General features: G+C 43.1%; 1 protein-coding gene across 1 annotated transcript in view; it reads left to right on the top strand.

Annotated features, from left to right (window-relative positions):
* mrpl48 (mitochondrial ribosomal protein L48) overlaps window positions 1-22,875 on the top strand; it is a 44,312-nt gene extending 21,437 nt beyond the window's left edge. The window contains exon 8 of the mRNA XM_067985853.1: window positions 22,613-22,875. Within this exon, the coding sequence (XP_067841954.1) occupies window positions 22,613-22,687 (75 nt within the window). The 3' untranslated portion in view covers window positions 22,688-22,875. The remainder of the gene's footprint in view (window positions 1-22,612) is intronic.
* The last annotated feature ends 550 nt before the right edge of the window (window positions 22,876-23,425 follow it).

Raw genomic sequence — 23,425 nt, 5'->3', positions numbered from 1 at the left:
CACCATCATCCCTTTTGTCATTTAATCACTCCTGCCCTCCACCCTCTCAGAGACCTTCCCTTTTGTTCTTTCTTCCCCTTACCCCCCCCCCACCTTTCCCTAGCTCTATACTTGCCCTATATTTTATACTTTATATTTTGACTGAGATTGTAGGCTCAATCGAACATCATATTAATTTGTAGTATAGTGTGGAGTGCTTTAATATCACCCCACTTTTTGTGTTTCAAGCAACTGAGTGTCAGATTTGATGTTTCTTGTGATTGATTTCTCCATTCTATTTGTAATCCTCTTCTGATCTGCTTGTTGCACATTCATTAGCTGAAAAAGTGTAGGTAAAGGGAAGCATAACCAAGAAAGAGAATGAGACGAAAAAAAAGTAAAGCAATAACAATCTAGAGGGGGAAAAAGTAAAGTAAAAGAAATAGAACACAAAAGTTTGAAACCCAACAAAACGGGAGAAAGATTTAAAAAGGAGAACATAGGGACATAAGAACATACGAAATAAGAGCAGGAGTAGGCCGTCCGGCCCCTCGAGCCTGCTCCACCATTCAACAAGATCATGGCTGAACTTCTACCTCAACACCATTTTCTTGCACCATCCCCATATCCGTTGATGCCTTCAATATCCAGAAATCTATCAATCTCTGCTTTGAATGTACTCAATGACTGAGCCTCCACAGCCCTCTGGGGTAGAGAATTCCAAAGATTCACCACCCTCCGAGTGAAGAAATTTCTCCTCATCTCAGTCCTAAATGGTCTATCCCTTATTCTGAGACTGTGACCCCTTGTTCTAGACTCCCCAGCCAGGGGAAACATCCTCCCTGAATCTATCCTGTCGAGCCCTGTAAGAATTTTGTATGTTTTAACGAGATCACCTCTTGTTCTTCTAATATAGAGAATACAGGCCTAGTCTACTCAATCTCTCCTCATACGACAAACCCACCATCCCAGAAATCAGTCTGATGACCCTTCGTTGCACTCCCTCTTAGGTAAGGAGACCAAAATTGTACACGATACTCCAGGTGCGGTCTCGCCAAGGCCCTATATAATTGCAGTAAGACATCTTTATTCCTGTACTCAAACCCTCTTGTAATAAAGGCCAACACACCATTTGCCTTCCTAATTGCTTGCTGCACCTGCATGTTAGCTTTCAGTGACTCATGTACAAGGATACCCAGGTCCCTTTGAACATCAACATTTCCCAATCTCTCACCATTTAAAAATACTCTGCATTTCTGTTTTTCCTACCAAAGTGGATAACTTCACATTTTTCCACATTATATTCCATCTGCCACGTTCGTGCCCACTCACTTAGTCTGTCTATATCCCCTTGAAGCCTCTCTGCATCCTCCTCACAACTCACATTCCCACCTAGTTTTGTGTCATCAGCAAACTTGGAAAAATTACATTTGGTCCCCTCATCCAAATCATTGATATAGATTGCGAATAGCTGGGGCCCAAGCACCGATCCCTGCGGTACCCCACTAGTCTAAGTCTGTCAACCTGAAAAAGACCAGTTTATTCCTACTCTCCGTTTTCTGTCTGTTAACCAATTCTCAATCCATGCCAGTATATTACCCCCAATTCCATGTGCTCTAACTTTGTTCACCAACCTCCCGTGCGGGACCTTATCGAAAGCTTTCTGAAAATCCAAATACACCACATCCACTGGTTCCCCATTATCTATTCTTCTAGTTTCATCCTCAAAGAACTCCAATAGGTTTGTCAAACATGATTTCCCTTTAATAAATCCATGTTGACTCTGCCAAATCCTATTATTATTTTCTAAGTGTCCTGAAATCACATCCTTTATAATAGATACTAGCATTTTCCCTACTACTGATGTCGGGCTAATAGGTCTGTAGTTCCCTGTTTTCTCTCCCTCCTTTCTTAAATAGTGGGGTTACATTTGCTGCCCTCCATTCTGCAGGAACCGTTCTAGAATCTATAGAATTTTGGAAGATGACAACCAATGCATCTATTGCCACCTTTTTCAAAACCCTGGGATGTAGATCATCAGGTCCTTGGGATTTATCGACTTTCAGTCCCGTTAATTTCTCTAGTACAATTTTTTTTACTAATACTAATTTCTTTCAGTTCCTCATTCTCGCCAGTCCCTTGGTTCTCTAATATTTCTGGGAGGTTTTTTGTGTCTTCTTCCGTGAAGACAGACAAAAAGTATTTGTTTAATTTCTCTGCCATTTTCTTATTCCCATTATAAATTCTCCCGTCTCTGTCTGTAAGGGACCCACGTTTGTCTTCGCCAATCTTTTCCTTTTTATATACCTATAGAAGCTTTTACAATCCGTTTTTATGTTTCTCGCCAGTTTACTCTCATTCTATTTTCCCTTTCTTTATCAATTTCTTGGTCCTCTTTTGCTAAATTCTAAAATGCTCCCAATCCTCAGGCTTACTGCTTTTTCTGGCAACTTTATATGCCTCTTCCTTTGATTTAATACTATCTTTAATTTCTCTTAGCCACGGTTGGACCACTTTTTCTGTTGGATTTTTGTGCCTTAAACGAATATATATTTGTTGCAAATTATGTATTAATTCTTTAAATGCTAGCCATTGCCTGTCTACCGTCATACATTTTAATGTAGTTCCCCAATCAACCATAGCCTACATGCGCCTCATACCTTCGTAGTTTCCTTTGTTTGGATTTAAGACCCTAGTTTCAGATTGAACTACATCACTTTCAAACTTAATGAAGAATTCTATCATATTATGGTCACTCTTCCCTAAGGGCTCCTTTACAACAAGATTATTAATTAACCCTTTCTCATTGCACAATACTAGATCTAAAATAGCCTGTTCCCTCGTTGGTTCCTCCACATACTGATCTATATTAGAAAGATGAAAATCAAAATACTGCAGATACTGGAAATCTGAAATAAAAACAGAAAATGCTGGAAATACTAAGCAAGTCAGGCAGCATCTGTGGAGAAAGAAACAGAGTTAATGTTTCAGGTCAATGACCCTTTGTTAGAACTGGACAAAGTTGAAGATTAAACAGTTTTTAAGCAAGTACAGAGCTACGAAAGGGGGGGTGGGGTAGGGGAGGAAAGAACAAAAGGGAAGGTCTTTGATGGGGTGGAGGGCAGGAGTGATTAAATGACAAAAGGGATGATGGTGCAAGGCAAGGAGGGTGGTAATGGGTGGCAAGTAAAGAAACAAAAGATAGGTCTGGAGGAGTTATAAATGGCAACATTGGAACCATTAGCAGCACTTGCTGTCCAAAAAAAATGGGACCAGTGGTTATGATCTGAAGTTATTGAAATCAATGTCGAGTCTGGAAGGTTGTAAAGTGCCTAAACGAAAGATGAGGTGCTGTTCCTCGAGCTTCGGTTGAGCTTCATTGGAACAGTGTATGAGGCTGAGGACAGAAAGGTCAGTGTGGGACTCTGACAGGAAATTAAAATGGCAAGCTACCGGCAGGGCAGGGTCACACTTGCGGACTGAGCGGTGGTGTTCAGCAAAGTGATCACCCAATCAGCGTTTGATCTCCCCAATGTACAGGAAACTGCATTGTGAATAGCGAATACAGTATACTAAATTGAAAGCAGTACAAGTAAATCGCTGTTTCACCTGGAAGGAGTGTCAGAAAGATTAAATCTAATTAATTAGTCTTAAATAGAATTGTGAAAATGCTATCAATATGAAGTTCTCAGCACTTATGTTTACCACATTACACGTTCAATAGATTTCCAGCATTAAAGAATAATTAGCAATGAAATTGTTATGTTATAGAGCCTCAGAAACCATTATTTAATCCAAAGGGAAATTATATAAGGTCACTGCACTGACGTTTAGTCGGAGGTACTCACAAAGGTGTTCTCTAGCTGGCTTTGATTGCCACGCACTTGGGCTTTTTACACACCAGTTGGGATCGGTCTTTGTCTTTCCAATGCAACAGCTTTTTGCTGTTTGGTTCTTATCAGGAATTAGCATTGCTGCTGTTGCTATTTAGAATGTAAGAAGATAGGAACACAAAATGTCATTCAGCTCATGGTGGCATTCAGGTCTCTGTAGAATCATAGAATGGTTACAGCACGGAAGGAGGCCATTCGGCCCATCGAGTCCATACCGGCTCTAAGCAAGAGCATTCCAGCTAGTCCCACTCCCCAGCCATATCCCTGTAGTTCTGCAAATTTTTTTCCCTTCACGTACTTATCCAATTTCCTTTTGAAGGCCATGATTGAATCTGCCTCCACTACCCCCTCTGGTAGTGCATTCCAGATCCTAACCACTCACTGTGTAATAAAGTTTTCCTCATGTCACCTTTGGATCTTTTGCCAATCAACTGAAATCTATGTCCTCTGGTTCTTGACCCTTCCGCCAATGGGAACAGTTTCTCTCTATCTACTCTGTCGAGACCCTTCATGATTTTGAATACCTCTATCAAATCTCCCCTCAACCTTCTCTGTTCCAAGGAGAACAACCCCAGCTTCTCCAGTCAATCCACATAACTAAAGTCCCTCATCACTGGAATCATTCACTAAATCTCTTCTGCACCCTCTCTAAGGCATTCACGTCTTTCCTAAAGTGCGGTGCCCAGAACCGGACACTCCAGTTGTGGCCGACCCAGTGTTTTATAAACGTTCATCATCACTTCCTAGCTTTTGTACTCTATGCCTCTATTTGTAAAGCCCAGGATCCCGTGTGCTTTTTTAACACGAAAAGCAAGACAAATGCAATCCGGCCAATTACTGCCCCATCAGTCTACTCTCAATCATCAGCAAAGTGATGGAAGATGTTGTCAACAGTGCCATCAAATGGCATTTACTCACCAATAACCTGCTCACCAATGGTCAGTTTGGGTTCTGCCAGGACCACTCGGCTCCAGACCTCATTACAGCCTTGGTCCAAACGTGGACAAAAGAGCTGAATTCCAGAGCTGAAGTGAGAGGGACTGCCCTTGCCATCAAGGCAGCATTTGACCCTCTGGAGCCCTTGTAAAATTGAAGTCAATGGGAATCAGGTGGAAAACTCTCCTGTGGCTGGAGCCATACCAAGCACAAAGGAAGATGGTAGTGGTTGTTGGAGGCCAATCATCTCAGCCCCAGGACATTGCTGCAGGAGTGCCTCAGGGCAGGGTCCTTGGCCCAACCATCTTCATCAATGACCTTCCCTCCATCATAAGGTCAGAAATGGGGATGTTCGCTGATGATTGCACAGTGTTCAGTTCCATTCGCAACCCCTCAGAAAATGAAGCAGTCCGTGCCCACATGCAGGAAGACCTGGACAACATCCAGGCTTGGGCTGATAAGTGGCAAGTAACATTTGCGCTAGACAAGTGCCAGGCAATGACCATCTCCAACAAGAGAGAGTCGAACCACCTCCTCTTGACATTCAACAGCATTACCATCGCCAAATCCCCCACCATCAACATCCTGGGGGTCACCATTGACCAGAAACTTAACTGGACCAGCCACATAAATACAGTGGCTACAAGAGCAGGTCAGAGACTGGGTATTCTGTGGCGAGTGACTCATCTCCTGACTCCCCAAAGCCTTTCCACCATCTACAAGGCACAAGTCAGGAGTGTGATGGAATACTCTCCACTTGCCTGGATGAGTGCAGCTCCAATAACATTCAAGCAACTCGACACCATCCAGGAGAAAGCAGCCCGCTTGATTGGCACCCCATCCACCACCCTAAACATTCACTCCCTTCACCACTGGCGCACTGTGGCTGCAGTGTGTACCATCCACAGGATGCACTGCAGCAGCTTGCCAAGGCTTCTTCAACAGCACCTCCCAAACCCGCGAGCTCTATCACCTAGAAGGACAAGGGCAGCAGGCAAATGTGAACAACACCACCTGCACGTTCCCCTCCAAGTCACACACCATCCCGACTTGGAAATATATCGCTGTTCCTTCATCGTTGCTGGGTCAAAATGTTGGAACTCCCTACCTAACAGCACTGTGGGAGAACCTTCACTACACGGACTGCGGCGGTTCAAGAAGGCGGCTCATCACCACCTTCTCGAGGGCAATTAGGGATGGGCAATAAATGCTGGCCTTGCCAGCGACGCCCACATCCTATGAACAAATAAAAAAACGCTTTCTCAACCTGCCCTGCCATCTTCAACGATTTGTGCACATATACCACCAGATCTCTCTGTTCCTATACCTCTTTTAGAATTGCGCCCTCTAGTTTATATTGCTTCTCCTTATTCTTCCTATCGAAAAGTATCACTTCGCATTTTTCTACATTAAATTTTATCTGCCACGTGTCCGCCCATTCCACCAGCCTGTCTATATCCCCTTGAAGTCTATCATTATCCTCCTCACTGTTCACTACACTTCCAAGTTTTGTGTTGTCTGCAAATTTAGAAATTGTGCCCTGTACACTGAAGTCTAAGTCATTAATATATATCAAGAAAAACAGTGGTCCTAGTACCGACCCCTGGGGAACACCACTGTATACCTCCGTGCAGTCTGAAAAGCAACCGTTCACCACTACTCTCTGTTTCCTGTTATTTAGCCAGTTTTGCATCCATGCTGTTACTGCCCCTTTTATTCCATGGGCTTCAACCTTGATGACAAGCCTATTATGCGGCACTTTATCAAACGCCTTTTGAAAGTCCATATACACCACATTATCCGCATTGCCCTCATCGACCGTCTCTGGTACCTCATCAAAAAACTCAATCAAGTTAGTTAATGGCTCAGTGGCAGGAAGGCAAAGAGTAATGGTCAACGGGTGTTTTTGTGACAGGGGGGTTCCGCAGGGTTCAGTACTAGGTCCCTTGCTTTTTGTGGTATAAATGATTTGGACTTAAATGTAAGGGGCATGATCAAGAAGTTTGCAGATGATACAAAAATTGGGCGTGTGATTGATAGTGAGGAGGAAAGCTGTGGACTGCAGGAAGATATCAATGGACTGGTCAGGTGGGCAGAAAAGTGGCAAATGAAATTCAATCCGGAGAAGTGTGAGGTAATGCATTTGGGGAGGGTAAACAAGGCAAGGGAATACACAATAAATGGGAGGATACTGAGAGGTGTAGAGGAACAAAGTGGCCGAGCAGTGCATGTCCACAGATCCCTGAAGGTAGCAGGACAGGTGGATAAGGTGGTTAAGAATGCATATGGAATACTTCCCTTTATTAGCCGCGACATAGATTATAAGAGCAGGGAGGTTATGCTTGAACTGTTTAAACACTAGTTAGGCCACAGCTTGAGTACTGCATACAGTTCTGGTCACCACATTACAGAAAGGATGTAATGGCTCTTGAGAGGGTACAGAGGAGATTTATGAGGATGTTGCCAGGACTGGAGAATTTTAGCTATGAGGAAAGATTGGATAGGCTGGGGTTGTTCTCTTTGGAATAGAGGAGGCTGAGGGGTGATTTAATTGAGGTGTACAAAATTTTGAGGGGCCTAGATAGAGTGGATAGGAAGGACCTATTTCCCTTAGCAGAGAGGTCAATAACCAGGGAGCATAGATTTAAAGTGATTGGTAGAAGGATTAGAGGGGAGCTGAAGAAAATATTTTTCACCCAGAAGGTGATAGGGGTCTGGAACTCACTGCCTGAAAGGGTGGTAGAGGCAGAAACCCTCAACTCATTTAAAAAGATACCTGGATATGTACCTGAAATGCCATAACCTACAAGGCTACGGACCAAGTGCTGAAAAGTGGGATTAGGCAGGGTGGCTCATTTTCGGCCAGCGCGGATACGATGGGCCGAATGGCCTCCTTCTGTGCCGTAAATTTTGTATGATTCTATGAACACGATTTGCTTTTAACAAATCCATGCTGGCTTTCCTTAATTAATCCACACTTATCCAAGGGACTGCTATTTTTGTCCCGGATCAACATTTCTAAAAGTTCCCCACCACCGAGGTTAAACTGACTGGCCTGTAGTTGGCGGGTTTATCCTTACACCCCTTTTTGAACAAGGGTGTAACATTTGCAATTTTCCAGACCTCTGGCACCACCCTCGTATCTAAGGATGATTGGAAGATTATGGCCAGTACCTCCACAGTTTCCATCCTTACTTCGCTCAGCAACCTAGCATGCATCCCATCCGGACTGGGTGACTTATCTACTTTAAGTACAGCTAGCTTTTCTAGTACCTCACCTTTATCAATTTTAAGCCGATCTAGTATCTCAACTACTTCTTCCTTTACTGAGACTCTGGCAGCATCTTCTTCCTTGGTTAAGACAAATGCAAAGTACTGATTTAGTACTTCGGCCATGCCCTCTGCCTCCATGAGTAGATCTCCTTTTTGGTCCCTAATCAGCCCATTTATCATGATGTGGAGATGCCGGTGATGGACTGGGGTTGACAAATGTAAACAATCTTACAACACCAGGTTATAGTCCAACAATTTTATTTGTTGGACTATAACCTGGTGTTGTAAGATTGTTTACATTTGTCAGCCCATTTATTGTTTACATGCCTATAGAAGACTTTTGGATTCGCTTTTATGTTTGCTGCCAGTCTATCCTCATACTCTCTCTTTGCCCCTCTTATTTCCTTTTTCACTTCCCCTCTGAACTTTTTATATTCAGCCTTGTTCTCACTTGTATAATCGACTTGACATCTGTCATACGCCTCTTTTTCTCTGCTTCATTTTACTCTCTATCTCTTTCATCATCCAGGGAGCTCTGGCTTTAGTTGCCCTACCTTTCCCGGTCGTGGGAATGTACCTAATCTGTACCCAAACTATCTCCTCTTTAAAGGCCGCCCATTGTTCGATTACAGTTTTGCCTGCCAATCTTTGATTGCAATTTACCCGAGCCAAATCTGTTCTCATCCCACTGAAATTTTTATTTTTATTTTAGAGTGGTCGTTGTCCTTTTCCATAGCTATTCTAAACCTTATGATACTATGATCACTGTTCCCTAAATATTCCCCCACTGACACTTGCTCCACTTAGCCCGCCTCATTCCCCAGAACCAGATCCAGCAATGCCTCCTTCCTTGTTGGGCCGGAAATGTACGGGACGAGAAAGTTCTCCTGAACACGCTTCAAAAATTCCTCCCCCTCTTTGCCCCTTATCATTACTATCCCAGTCTATATTAGGATAGTTGAAGTCCCCCATTATCACTATTCTATGGCTTTTGCAACTCTCTGTAATTTCCCTGCAAATTTGCTCCTCTATACCGTTCCCACCAGTTGGTGGCCTATAGAATACACCCAGTAGTGTAATGGCACCTCTATTGTTTCTTAACTCTAACCAAATAGATTCTGTCCTTGACCCCTCCAGGACATCCTCTCTCGTCAGCACTGCAATATTCTCCTTAATCAATACTGCCACCCCCCCATTCCTTTCTTTCCCTATCTTTCCTGAACACCTTGTATCCAGGAATATTTAGTACCCAATCCTGACCTTTTTTGAGTCAGGTCTTCGTAATTGCCGCAACATCATATTCCCATGTGACTAATTGCGCCTGCAGCTCTCCAACCTTTTTTTCCACGTTTCGTGCGTTTATACACATACACTGTCAGATCTTCTTGTATTCTCTTAGTCTGATCCCACCTAATACCGTACTATTTTTTACTCTAGTGCTATCCTTCTCTCCGAATCCTTTATGCACCTTGTTTCTCCCTCCCAATGCTACATCCTGGTGCCCATCTCCCTGTCAAATTAATTTAACCCCCCCTCCACCTCACAGCACTAGTGAACCTCCCTGCGAGGACCTTGGTTCCGGCTCTGTTGAGGTGCAACCCGTCCGGCCCCAGGAATCTAAAGCCCTCCCTCCTGCACCGTCTCTCCAGCCACGCATTCACCTGCTCTATCTCCCTATTTCTACACTCACTAGCGCATGGCACTGGGAGTAATCCGGGGATGACTACCTTTGATGGTCCTGCTTATTAATCTCATTCCTAACTCCTTAAAATCTGCCTGCAGGACCTCATCCCTCTTTCTACCTATGTTGTTGGTGAGAATCCCTACATGGGATTCCAAATCGATGCTGCAGACCAAGTCCGGCTATTAAAGTTGTGTTGAACTTTAAATGTGTATTCGACTCAGTTTTTGCTGAACCAGACTGAGGGGAAAGAATCCAGTTCATCATTGGTACTGATATGGACCACGACCTCTGGCTGTTCACCCTCCCCCTCCAGAATGTTCTGCAGCTGCTTAGTGACATCCTTGACCCTAGCACCAGGGAAGCAACATACCATCCTGGAATCACGTCTGTGGCCGCAGAAACGCTTGTCTGTTCCCCTAATTATAGAATCCCCTATCACTATGGATCTCTTGACCTTTCTCCTCCCCCCGCCCCCCCCCCCGGTACAGCTGAGCCACCCATGGTGCTGTGGACTTGGCTCTGGCTGCTCTTCCCGGGGGAAACCCTCTCCCTCATCAGTATTCAGACTGCTAAGAGTGTGAGATGCCCACAGGGGACTCCTGCACAACCTGCCTGGTGCTCCTTGTCTGCCTGGTGGTCACTCAGTCCCTCTCTGCCTACACTCTCTTAAGCTACGGGGTGACTACCTCCTGAAATGTGCTATCCACGTAGCTTCCAGCCTCGCGATGCACTGCAGTAACGCCAGCTGCTGCTCAAGCTCCAAAACCCAGAGCCCGAGCTCCTCCAGCTGACAACACTTCTTACACCTGTGGTTATCCAGGACACGGGAAGCGTCCTGAAGTTCCCACATGGCACAGGATGTGCATTCCATGGTTCTGAGGTGCCCTGCCATGCCTCGATTTACTTGATTATTAAATAAACTTGAGAAATAAATCAAAGACTTGAAAAAAAGTAAGCTTTTTATGTATTGTAATTTTTTATTCTGCTGTATACATTTAAGTGCAGTAGCTTAAACACCTTTTATCATTTATTCAAACAAATAACTTTGCCACTTAGCTGAACTGCATTAGAAAAATCAAGGTGTCTAACCCGTGGACTCAGAATAGAGAGACTGAAGCAAGAATCCTAGAAAGCTTGAAAAAGAAATTAAGCCTCTAATATATCCTGAAATTGACAATTTGACTGTCTTTTTGGTCTTTCAGCCTTAGTAAACATCAATATGTATTGCTAAAAAGTAAGGTACATGTATGTGTATTTCTAATATCTCACAATCCTTCCTTCTTAAGTAGAATACCGTTAATACTTAAAAGATGACGTAAGCTGAAGGGGGGAAACAAATAACATTTCTTGGTATAGGGACCATGTTGACAGTTTTTAGGCTGACTGTGTTTCAGGAACAGCCTACTTTGAAAATTCCACCAGAAATTTCCATATTGGATGTCACAGAAAGTTTATACTTCAGTAGACATTGTCTGCTGCTGAATAAACCTTTTTCATGCAGTTTCTATATAGAAACATAGAAAATAGGAGCAAGAGTAGGCCATTCGGCTCTTCGAGCCTGCTGCACCATTCGAAATGATCATGGCTGATCGTCTAATTCAGTACCCTGTTCCTGCTTTTTCCCCATATCCCTTGATCCCTTCAGCATTAAGAAATATATCTATCTCCTTCTTGAATACATCTAATGACTTGGCCTCCACTGCCTTCTGTGGTAGAGAATTCCACAGGTTCACCACCCTCTGAGTGAAGAAATTTCTCCTCATCTCGGTTCTAAATGGCATACCCCGTATCCTGAGACTGTGACCCCTGATTCTGGTCTCCCCAGCCATCGGGAACATCCTCCCTGCATCTAGCCTGTCTAATCCTGTTAGAATTTTATGTATTTCAATGAGATCACCTCTCATTCTTCTAAACTCTAGTGAATATAGGCTTAGTCGACCCAATCTCTCCTCATACGTCAGTCCTGCCATCCCAGGAATCAGTCTGGTAAACCTTCATTGCACTCCCTCCATGGCAAGGACATCCTCAGATAAGGAGACCAAAACTGCACACAATACTCCAGATGTGGTCTCACCAAGGCCCTGTATAACTGCAGTAAGACATCCCTGCTCCTGTACTCAAATCATCTTGCAATGAAGGCCAACATACCATTTACCTTCCTAACTGCTTGCTGCACCTGAATGCTCGCTTTCAGCGACTGGTGTACAAGGACACCCAGGTCTCGTTGCACCTCCCCTTTTCCCAATCTATCACCATTCAGATAATAATCTGCCTTTCTGTTTTTACAACCAAGGTGGATAACCTCACATTTATCCACGTTATACTGCATCTGCCATGTTCTTGCCCACTCACCCAACTTGTCTAAATCACATTGGAGCCTCTTTGCATCCTCCTCACAGCTCACATTCCACCCCAGCTTTGTGTCATCTGCAAACTTGGAAATGTTACATTTGGTTCCCTCATCCAAATCATTGATATATATTGTGAATAGCTGGGGCCCAAGCACTGATCCTTGCGGTACCCCACTTGTCACTGCCTGCCACCCGGAAAAAGACCCGTTTATTCCTACTCTCTGTTTCCTGTCTGTCAACCAATTCTCAATCCATGCCAGTATATTCCCCCCCAATCCCATGTGCTTTAATTTTGCACACTACTCTCTTGAGTGGGATCTTATCAAAAGCCTTCTGAAAATCCAAATACACCACATCCACTGGTTCTCCCGTATCTATTCTACTAGTTACATCCTCAAAAAACTCCAGTAGATTTGTTAAGCATGATTTCCCTTTCATAAACCCATGCTGACTTTGTCCAATCCCTTTAATGCTCTCCAAATGTTCTGTTATCACATCTTTTATAATAGACTCTAACATTTTCCCCACTACTGATGTTAGGCTAACTGGTCTGTAATTCCCTGTTTTTTCTCTCCCTCCTTTTTTAAATAATGGGGTTACATTTGCTACCCTCCAATCTGTAGGAACTGTTCCAAGAGTCTATAGAATTTTGGAAGATGACCACCAATGCATCCACTATTTCCAGAGCCACTTCCTTTAGTACTCTGGGATATAGATTATCAGGTCCTGGGGATTTGTCAGCCTTTAGCCCCATTAATTTCCCTAGCACTATTTTTTTTACTAATACTGGTTTCCTTCAGTTCCTCCCTCTCACTAGACCCTTGGTTCCCTAACATTTCCAGGAGGTTATTTGTGATCTCCTTTGTGAAGACAGAACCAAAGTATGTGTTTAATTGTTCTGTCGTTTCTGTGTTCCCCATTATAATTTCCCCCATTTCTGACTGTAAGGGACCTACATTTGTCTTCACTAATCTATTTCTCTTGACATATGTATAGCAGCTTTTACAGTCAGTTTTTATGTTCCCTGCTAGTTTACTCTCATACTCTATTTTTCCCCTCTTAATCAATCTCTTTGTTCTCCTTTGCTGAATTCTAAACTGCTCCCAATCTTCAGGCTTGCCACTTTTTCTGGCAATTTTATATGTCTCCTCTTTGGATCTAATACTAACCCTAATTTCTTTCGTAAGCCACGGTTGAGCCACCTTTCCTGTTTTATTTTTGCGCCAAACAGGAATGAATAATTGTTGTAATTCCTGCACATGTTCTTTAAATATTAGCCATTGCCTATCCACCGTCATCCCTTTTAGTAAAGTTCCCCAATCTATCGTAGCCAACTCACACCTCATACTTTCGTAATATCCTTCATTTAGATTCAGGACCCTAGTTTTGGATTCAACTACTTCACTCTCCATCTTAATGAGGAATTCTATCATGTTATGGTCGCTCTTCCCTAAGGGACCCCGCACAACAAGATTGTTAATTAATCCTTTCTCATTGCACAATACCCAGCCTAGGATCGCATCTTTTCTAGTTGGTTCCTCAACATATTGGTCTAGAAAACCATCATGTATACACTCCAGGAATTCCTCCCCCACAGTATTATTGCTAATTTTGGTTTGACCAATCTATATGTAGATTAAAGTCACCCATGATTATAGTTGTACCCTTCTTTCATGCATCTCTAATTTCCTGTTTAATGCCCTCCCCTACATCTCCACTACTGTTTGGGGGCCGATAGACAACCCCCACCAACGTTTTCTGCCTCTTGGTGTTTCTTAGCTCCACCCAAACAGATTCCACATCGTGATTTTCCGAGCCAATATCCTTCCTCACTATTGCATTGATTTCCTCCTTTACTAACAATGCTACTCCACCTCCTTTCCCTTTTTGCCTGTCCTTCCTAAATATTGAATACTCCTGAAGGATGTTCAGTTCCCATCCTTGGTCACCCTACAGCCATGTCTCCGTAATCGCAACTATATCATAACCGTTAATATCTATCTGCGCTGTTAATTCATCTACCTTATTGCAAATGCTCCGCGCATTAAGACACAATGCCTTTAGACTTGTCTTTTTAAGATTGCTAGTCATCTTAGTTTTATTTTGCACTTTGGCCCTATTTGTTTTTGGCCCTTGTTTTCTCTGCCTTCCACTATTGCTTCTTCCCTTTCTGTCTTTTGTTTCCCCTCCTCTGTCTCCCTGCTCAGGTTCCCATCCCCCTGTCATTCTAGTTTAAATCTTACCCAATAGCACTAGCAAACACCCCCGCGAGGACATCGGTCCTGGTCTTGCTTGGGTGTAACCCGTCCCACTTGTACAGGTCCCACCTTCCCCAATGTCCCAAGAATCTAAATCCCTCCCTCCTACACCATCCCTGCATCCACGCATTCATCTGGTCTATTCTCCTGTTCCTATACTCACAAGCATGTGGCAAAGGTAGTAATCCTGAGATCACTACCTTTGAGGTCCTGGTTTTTAATTTATCTCCTAACTCCTTAAATTTACCTTGCAGAACCTCATCCCTTTTTTTTTTACCTATGTCGTTAGTACCGATATGGACCACGACTACTGGCTGTTCACCCTCCCCCTCCAGAATGCCCTGCAGCTGCTCCGTGACATCCTTGACCCTAGCACCAGGGAGGCAACATACCATCCTGGAGTCACGTTTACGGCCACAGAAACGCCTATCTGTTCCCCTGACAATTGAATCCCCTATCAATATAGCCCTGCCACTCCTATTCCTTCCCTCCTGTGCAGCAGAGCCACCCGTGGTGCCACGAACTTGGCTGTTGCTGCTTTCCCATGATAAGCCATCTCCCCCAACAGTATCCAACGCCATCTGTTTGAGAGGGAGATGACCCCAGGGGACACCTGCTCTACCTGCCTAGTCCTTTTACTCTGCCTGGCGGTCACCCATTTTCTTTCTGCCTGCGTAATCTTTACCTGCGGTGTGACCACCTCACTGAATGTGCTATCCACGATAATCTCAGCATCGCGGATGCTCCACAGTGAATCCACCCGCAGCTCCAGCTCCGAAATGCAGTTAGCCAGTAGCTGCAGCTGGACACACTTCCTGCACGCATGGTCGCCAGGGACACCTGTAGTGTCCATGACTTCCCACATAGTTCAGGAGGAGCATATGTTAAAATGAAGACTAAATCTCCCTGAAAAGCTTACTTGGCAAAGGCAGTGTGTAGCTGAGCCATACCGACCAGAAGGCCCCAAGTTCAATTCCTGCTTTGTTCTTAGTTAACCCAGTTAATTCAGCTGGGGTGGTAGTCAGGGTGCAAAATTGGCAATAACTCCCCTGAGTTATGGAGGAAAGAAAAACAGCCATGGTTCCTGGTTCTGGTCACTACCCAGTGACCACTGTTGAAACTTGCATGTGTGAGGATTGGATTGCGTTTGGCTGTGATGCTTCCCATGGTCTACTATCCCAATCACCTACTACTGTCCAGGCTTACACATGGCTACTTGAGCAAAGTACCAGATGATAATCGGTACCTATGAAACCATACCCCAACATGAGTCAGTGCCTTTAGAATAGGGAAGGTAAGAAAAGGTAAAGAAAATTGTAGGGGAAGACAATATTGCAAAATTATATAATCGCATCATTAATCATTATGGAGCTCTCCTCAGCATAAACAGGTAAGATGCATTGTAAATGACCTGTTAAATTTAACGCAGACTACTGGGTGCAGGAATCTAAGTAAGATTTTAAAACTAGCAGTTTATTACTAACTCCAGTATGATGGGAGTAAATGTGGATCAGATTGAGTGCATGGTCCACCAAACCTTACCCTGTCATTTATCCAACCTCCTCAGCTGAGGAGCCTGCTGCTTTGATTTTTGAAGTTGATTGATCTTGAGTTGGATTCAGAGAGGTTTGCTAACTCTTGGCTTAACTTGAGTTGCGCTTGACCTTGAAAATAGCTGTCTAAGCTACCGCTAGTGTACGTTTTCTCATTTAGCCATTTGTATATGTTTTATGTGCATAAATGCTGAGATGTAGATGTGACTTGTCCAAATGCAGATAAATCTGGTTTTAAGAGAAAGAAAAAATTGTTGTTATGGAGATATAGTGATGTATTTACATAGAATTACATAGAATCGACAGCACAGAAACAGGCCATTTGGCCCAACTGGTCTGTGCTGGTGTTTATACTCCATAAGCCTCCTAATTATCTCTTTCCTCCGTATCCCTCTATTCCCTTCTCCCTCTTGTATGCATCAAGCCTACCCCTAAATGCATCAGTGCTATCTGCTTGCTTCAACTACTCCATGTGGCAGCAAGTTCCACCCTCTCACCATTCTCTGTGTAAAGAAATTCCTCCTAAATTCTTTATTTGATCCGTTAGTGGCTATCTTGTATTTATGCCCCCTTGTTCTGGACTTGCCCACAAGTAAAATGTTTCTCCATATCCACTCTAATGAATCCCTTCATAATTTTAGGTCTCCTCTTAGTTTGCTCTTTTCCAGAGAAAAGAGTCCCAGCCTGGTCAATCTTTCTTGATAGTTGGTCCTCTCAATTCTGGTAACATCCGAGTAAACTTTTTCTGCACTTTCTCCTTGGGTGCTTCAATATCCTTTTTGTAGTATGGAGACCAGACTGTTCTCAGTACTCCACGTGTGGTCTAACCAGAATTCTATATAAATTTAACATTACCTCCCTGCTTTTGTATTCTGTTCCTCTAAAAATGAACCCCAGTACTTTGTTTGCACTCTTTATGACCTTATCAACTTGTGTTGCTACTTTTAGCGATTTATGTATCTGTATTCCCAGATCTCTTTGCTCCTCTCCCTCATTTAGTTCTTACCTTCCGAGGAATAAGTAGCCTCCAGATTCCTTCTACCAAAATGAACCATTTCACACTTTGCTATATTGAATTTCATTTGCCATTTATCCACCCACACTGCAAGCCATTTTATATATTACTGTAATTTGTTGCAGTCCTCCACATTATTAGCTATACTCCCAATTTGGTATCATCTGCAAATTTCGACACCATATCTCCAATTCCTGAGTCCAAATCATTTATGTATATGGTAAACAGTGATCCCGGCACAGATCCCTGCGGAGCACCACTTCCCACTTTTTGCCTGTCGAGAAACGTCCCTCTGTTTTCTGTTTTGTAGTCATCTTTCAATCCATTCTGCTATTTGGCTTCTGTCTCAATTAGCCCTAATCTTAGTCATGAATCTTTTGTGTGGCACCTTGTCAAAGACCTTCTGAAAGTCCGTGTACACCATTTCCGCTGCTTTGCCTTTGTCTACTCTTGCTGATATTTTAATACTATAATGAATCATTTGCAGACCAGGTCTTTTATTTTTCACTGGGACAGAATTTGATTTATCCTTGTTGGTGTTTATAATGATCCCCAATTTTTTACTGAATTGTTGCAACCATTAGAGGAGACTTTCCTCCCATTAGTCTGGGTTGTATTCAAACTTGGATCTCAGAAGTGAATCCACTGCATCAGTACTACAATAATTATCATCAACAGACACTCAGAAAATTATTTTAATTGCATAGCTCAAGTTGTTACAGACCTAAATTTAAAATAAGAATTTGATTTTAAAAGGTTATTCTGTGTTGGAATTATATTTCAAAAAAGTGCAGCCTTGGAAAAAGATGTTTCTCTGTGACCTCTGAGCTTGCAGTGTCATTATTAAGTTCCTGCTGACAAAAAGCAAGAGATGAATGACGTAAAGTGACATTCTGGGGATTTGAGCTGTACTGAACAAATTGACATTCCTCATATTGATTTGTTGGATGTGGCACTGGTCACGTGTTTATTTTCTAAGCAAATGGTAACTGCCCAGGGAAGCAAGGTAGCTCTTAGTTCTACTGTTAACTCTTTCAGCACCCATTTGTGGGGTTGCAAATTGTCTCGATACACAGTAGATTACAGCTGTTGCAATGTTACCATTAGATATTTCTCTTGCCTCTTAATTGGTAAATATGTTTGTAATTTTATTAAACAAAAGAACCCTGAATGCCTCACAGATTTACATTCATTTCATGAAACAAAATATATCTTGTGACTTTGGGTCAAGATATTGTAATGTATGTAGCATTATCTTGGTACTTGTGAGATATATGCCACATATTGAATCAGTAGTTTCTGCTTTACTATCTTGCATTTTGAATTTTAACAGCCTAACTGCAGCCTAGTGGCACAGCAGATAGGTTTACCAATTTGCTATTGCACAGAATGGTAAGCAGATTCATGCCTATAATAATGTCCTTGAGGGAATGGAATTTGATACTCCCACATGGTCTGGCCTACACGTGACTCCAGTCCCACATTACGTGGTTGACTCTTAATTCCCTCAGGGCAACTAGGGATGGGAAGTAAATACTGCCTTGCCACCTACATCCGACGAACAAATAATTTTAAAAAAGATTGCCCACACTGTCGGTTCACCCCATTGAGCTTTGACTTTTGTCCCTCATACAGTGAGATGTGTTATCTCTGGCTGTTTTAGCATATCTCCTAGCATTCAATTCCAAAGCACAGTATGCAGAAACCTGGAAGAATTTCACATCCACACCCAGCCCACACCCACCCACACACACCCGGTCCACCTCTTCCTGTCTGTCATAAATTAATCTCATTGCCTAATAAAGATTCACTTTAAATAATGTTGTTTATATTATTCATGGCTTAAGTGCCAGTTTGGTTTAGTTGGTAGCCCTCTTGCCTGAGTCAGAAGGTTATAGGTTAAAGCTCCATTCCAGGACTTGAGCACATAATCTCAGCTGACTCAGGGAGTGCAGCATTGTCGGATGAGATGTTAAACTAAGGCACCATCTGCCTGTTCAGAGTGGACATAAAAGTTCCCATGGCACTTTTTGAAAACGAGCAACAAGTTCTCTCGGTGTCCTGGCTAATATTCTTCCCTCAACAAACGCTACTAAAACCAGATTAATTGGTCATTTATTTCATTTACTGTTTGTGTGATCCTGCTGTGCAAATTGGCTGCTGTGTTTGCTTATTAAACTACAACAACAAGAACTTGCATTTATATAGCGCCTTTAACATAGTAAAACATCCCAAGGTGCTTCATAGGAGCCCGTTATCAAACAAAATTTCACATCAAGCCACATAAGGAGGTTTTAAGCCAGATGACCAAAAGCATGGTCAAAGAGATAAGTTTTAAGGAGCATCTTAAAGGAGGAGAGAGAGGTTGAGAGGCAGAGAGAATTCCAGAGCTTAGGGTCTATGCAGTTGAAGGCACGACCGCCAATGGTGGAGCGATTAAAATTGGGGATGAGCAAGAGGCAAGAATTAGAGGAGCACAGAGATCTGAGGGTTGTAGGGTTGGAGGAAGTTAAGGCGATAGGGAGGGGCAAGGCCAAGGAGGGATTTGAAAACAAGGATGAGAATTTTAAAATCAAGGCATTCCCAGACCGGGAGCCAATGTAGGTCAGCGAGCACAGGGGTGATGGGTGAACGGGACTTGGTGCGAGTTAAGATACGGGCAGCAGAGTTTTGGATGAGCTCAAGTTTATAGAGGGTGGAAGATGGGAGACCAGCCAGGAGACCATTAGAATAGTTCAGTAGGGAAGTAGTCATGAATGAGGGTTTCAGCAGCAGATGAGTTGAGGCAGGGGCGGAGATGGGCAATGTTACGGAGGTGGAAGTAGGCGGTCTTGGTGATGGAGTGGATATGTGGTTTGAAGCTCATCTTAGTCAAATAGGATGCCATGGTTGCGAACGGTCTGGTTCAGCCTCAGACAGTGGCCAGGGAGAGGGCTGGAGTTGGTGGCTAAGGAACAAAGTTTGCAGCGGCGACCAAAGACAATGGCTTCGGTCCTCTCAATATTAATTTGTAGGAAATTTTTGCTCATGTCGGACAAGCAATGTGACAAACAAGAAACAGTGGAGGGGTCGAGGGAGGTGGTTGTGAGGTAGAGCTGGGTGTCGTCAGCATACTTGTGGAATCTGACGTGTTTTCGGATTATGTCGCTGAGGGGCAGCATGTAGATGAGAAATAGGAGGGAGCCAAGGATAGATCCTTGGGGGACTCCAGAGGTAACGGAGCGGGAAAAGAAGCTATTGCAGGTGATTCTCTGGCTACGACTGGATAGATAAGAATTGATCCAGGCAAGCGCGGTCCCACCCAGCTGGCCGACAGAGGAGAGATGTTGGAGGAGGATGATGTGGTCAACCTTGTCAAAGGCTGCAGGCAGGTCGAGAAGAATGAGGAGGGATAGTTTACCATCGTCACTATCACATAGGATGTCATTTGTGACTTTGGTAAGGGCCGTTTCAGTACTGTGGCAGGGGCGGAAACCTGATTGGAGGGATTCAAACATAGAGTTGCGGGAAAGATGGGCACAGATTTGGGAGGCGACAACGGGTTCAAGGACTACAGCGACTATCCTTCAAAAGAAGCTTGCCCAAACCACGATTAATTTGTTACCCTTGACATTGAGTGTTGGCAGGCGATTTTGCTGCATGGTGCTTTGCTTAGGAGCCCAATCCAGTCTGCATAGGCACGCACACACACTCACAGGCACTACCAACAGTGGTTGCCAGATGATGATCAGGAGTGGGAAACCTGGTCAGTTTTCCCTCCCTAACACAGAGATGCTGAGACCAACTGGCTACCCCTACTTCTACCCCAGCTGAGATCGCACTTGGCACATTCCTCATCTGTATGGTTCAGTTACTCTCTGGATAAACTTCCTGAGGCTTTGGAAGAGCTTCCTTCATTGATTCATAAAAAGTTTTTTTTATTCTGGTCAGCTGGGTGTCTGACACTTGCAGAAAACCAATCACCAAAGCTACTGAATAATCCACACAGGTAAAGTTGCACCTCACTTACTAAAGTCTAGAGAGTTTATGCACAGTGTGACACAGCTTATAGACTCCTCAAGTGTGTGAGTTAGCTAGCAAAAACCCTGCAGCTTACCAGCACAGAGCAGTGGTAAGCTCCCAGCTGGGACCAGTCTGCCATTAGTTTCTAGTTATCTGGAGCAGAGTGGGGAGAATCTCAGCTCCCAGTGACAGATCTGTTCCTTCAGGTTCCATTACTGAGCAAGGTTGATGACTGGGTCGTCCTGAATATGATTCATTGACATAGCTTCAATCTGCCATCACCATGAGTGTCGTCTGCAAGCCACCTCAACCCAAAAGAGATCCCTTTTACCTTCTCCACCCTCCCAAGGAGAATAGTTGTAATTGGTCAGTTCATAGCTAACATGTAGATTTGACCCTTCACTAGATACATAGGATATCAGAAACTCTACATGAGCATCGGGGTGAGCCACTCACCAGGAAATTAGTGATTGCATTTCTATCAGCCTGATGATAACAACATGGACATACAGTATACCACAGGGAATGGTGGTTTCAAGAGTTGGTAGTGCGGAGTTACAGCAACAATTGCTTCCTCGCTACAACCCAATCATGATGAGCACTGAACCCTGTATATATGAGCATTTGGTTTCATGCCCAACCTCCTGGTAATCCCTTCCAGCAGCTGTTGTGCCACGTCCCAGAATTTCCTCATCATTTATATGACACAAGTCTGCCTTCAGCGTGGTGGAAGGATCTTTGCAACATGATGAGCCACCTTGATGTTTAAGACGTCCAAATCCAATGCTGTGTACCAGGCTTACCGATCACCAAATGCTTGATCCAGGGCTTTATATGAGGGGCTTTGGCAGAAATGTTCCGGTTGTGAGGCTGGCTCTCTTTGTAGGGTGCTGAGTCGCAGGTCAGTGTAGGCTGAAACCCTCTCTCCCTGTAACTGTTTCTCCTTTTTGTTACAACTTGACCTCACAACTTTGGTTCTGGACTTTACACACGGGCCGAAGAAAACGCTTCTACTCCATACCTAGGAGTTCCAAACCATGAAGGAAAACTGCTTGGGTACACTTTATACATCACAATATTCTTTACAACTAACAACTTGCATTTATATAGCGCCTTTAACTAAAACATCCCAAGACGATAGTCACGAGTGTTATCAAACAAAATTTAAGCAAAACTATTTTCCCCAAAACTATTTGTGGATGAAGGAATTTGAACCTAGCTACATGTGCCCATGCACACAGGGTTTGACGATCAGGATGCAAACAAAATTAAATTAATCCACTGCTGGATTTGTGGAATTACAGTAGACAAATGGTTTATTTTTGTTTAATTTCTCTAACACCACTTATTTTGATTAGCAGTTTGTGGGTTGCAGTAGAATTGCTACAGCAAAATTAAAACATACTCAATTCACAGATATGAACAAAGCGGTTGAAATATTTTCTCATCATTAGTACCATGCAGCATTTACGAACTGAATATTTTTGTGAATTCTTATATGGGGGAAAGAAATTAAAAGTTGGAAAATGTTCCAGAATATTCATTTGTGAAAGGGATGATGTTCCAGATCTTTTATTAAGGAGTGATGCCAGCTCTAATTTTGATCTCCAAAATGCAATGTAGATTTTCCACATGGGAGATAATCATTACTTTTCACTGTTTTCACAGCACACTGAAGCTGATTTCAATGCCCGGTTCAAGGCTCGACCGGAATTAGAAGGACTGATAGCACAGATTAATTGAGAAGAAATCCAAGGGAGGTGACCATTTTGGCTCAGGCCAGGCCAGAGGTTAGCTTATGTGGTGACCTCAAGGAACTGTTATTGAAAATAATATGTAATAATCATTGTTTCAAGGATTTACTAGCAAGCAGCTAAAAGTAGTGTATCTGAATTGTGTGATATGTTTTTAATAAAGAAGATTCTAAAATATTTTGTAATCTAATTTACTTAGTAAAATCGGACAGCAGTAGAAACATTCTGTCTTGAAATTGTCCATCCACAATTCACAGGCAGCCATTTCCTTGCTTCCTAAATGTGAACCTGATTAGGATGCCTGAAAGGCAGTAATAGTAATGGAGGGGATGAGCATTGTACAATAGACTATCAATTGGATTAGAGTGGTAATATCTTTGGCCTTCCACTTTCAACAATAACATTCTATACATTTTGTTTTTAAAAGTTGTATGTAACCAGCTGACTCCTAGTTTCACTTGTTCCACTGTTCAAACCTGCAGTGAAATAGAAATGGGTGTATGAAGGAAAATGGATACATTTGAATGAAGTAGCCAGAGGGCTCAAGTGACATCCTAAAAATGGAGTAGTTTACAATTGTTATCTGAACGCTGAGATTAAATTGCAACCTTGAAGGGTTCACATTATTTTGGCTAATTTTTATCAACTTTACAATTCCATTTGTGTGTAGGCTTCCAGTTCTGTTTTGAGCCATGTTTTTGCTGGTGTTGCCCGAATACATGCATTA

Source organism: Heptranchias perlo, chromosome 6 (genome assembly GCF_035084215.1).
Source record: "Heptranchias perlo isolate sHepPer1 chromosome 6, sHepPer1.hap1, whole genome shotgun sequence".
NCBI lineage: Eukaryota > Metazoa > Chordata > Chondrichthyes > Hexanchiformes > Hexanchidae > Heptranchias > Heptranchias perlo.
The sequence above is the reverse complement of the archived record's forward strand: the minus strand, read 5'-3'. Positions and strand labels throughout refer to the sequence as shown.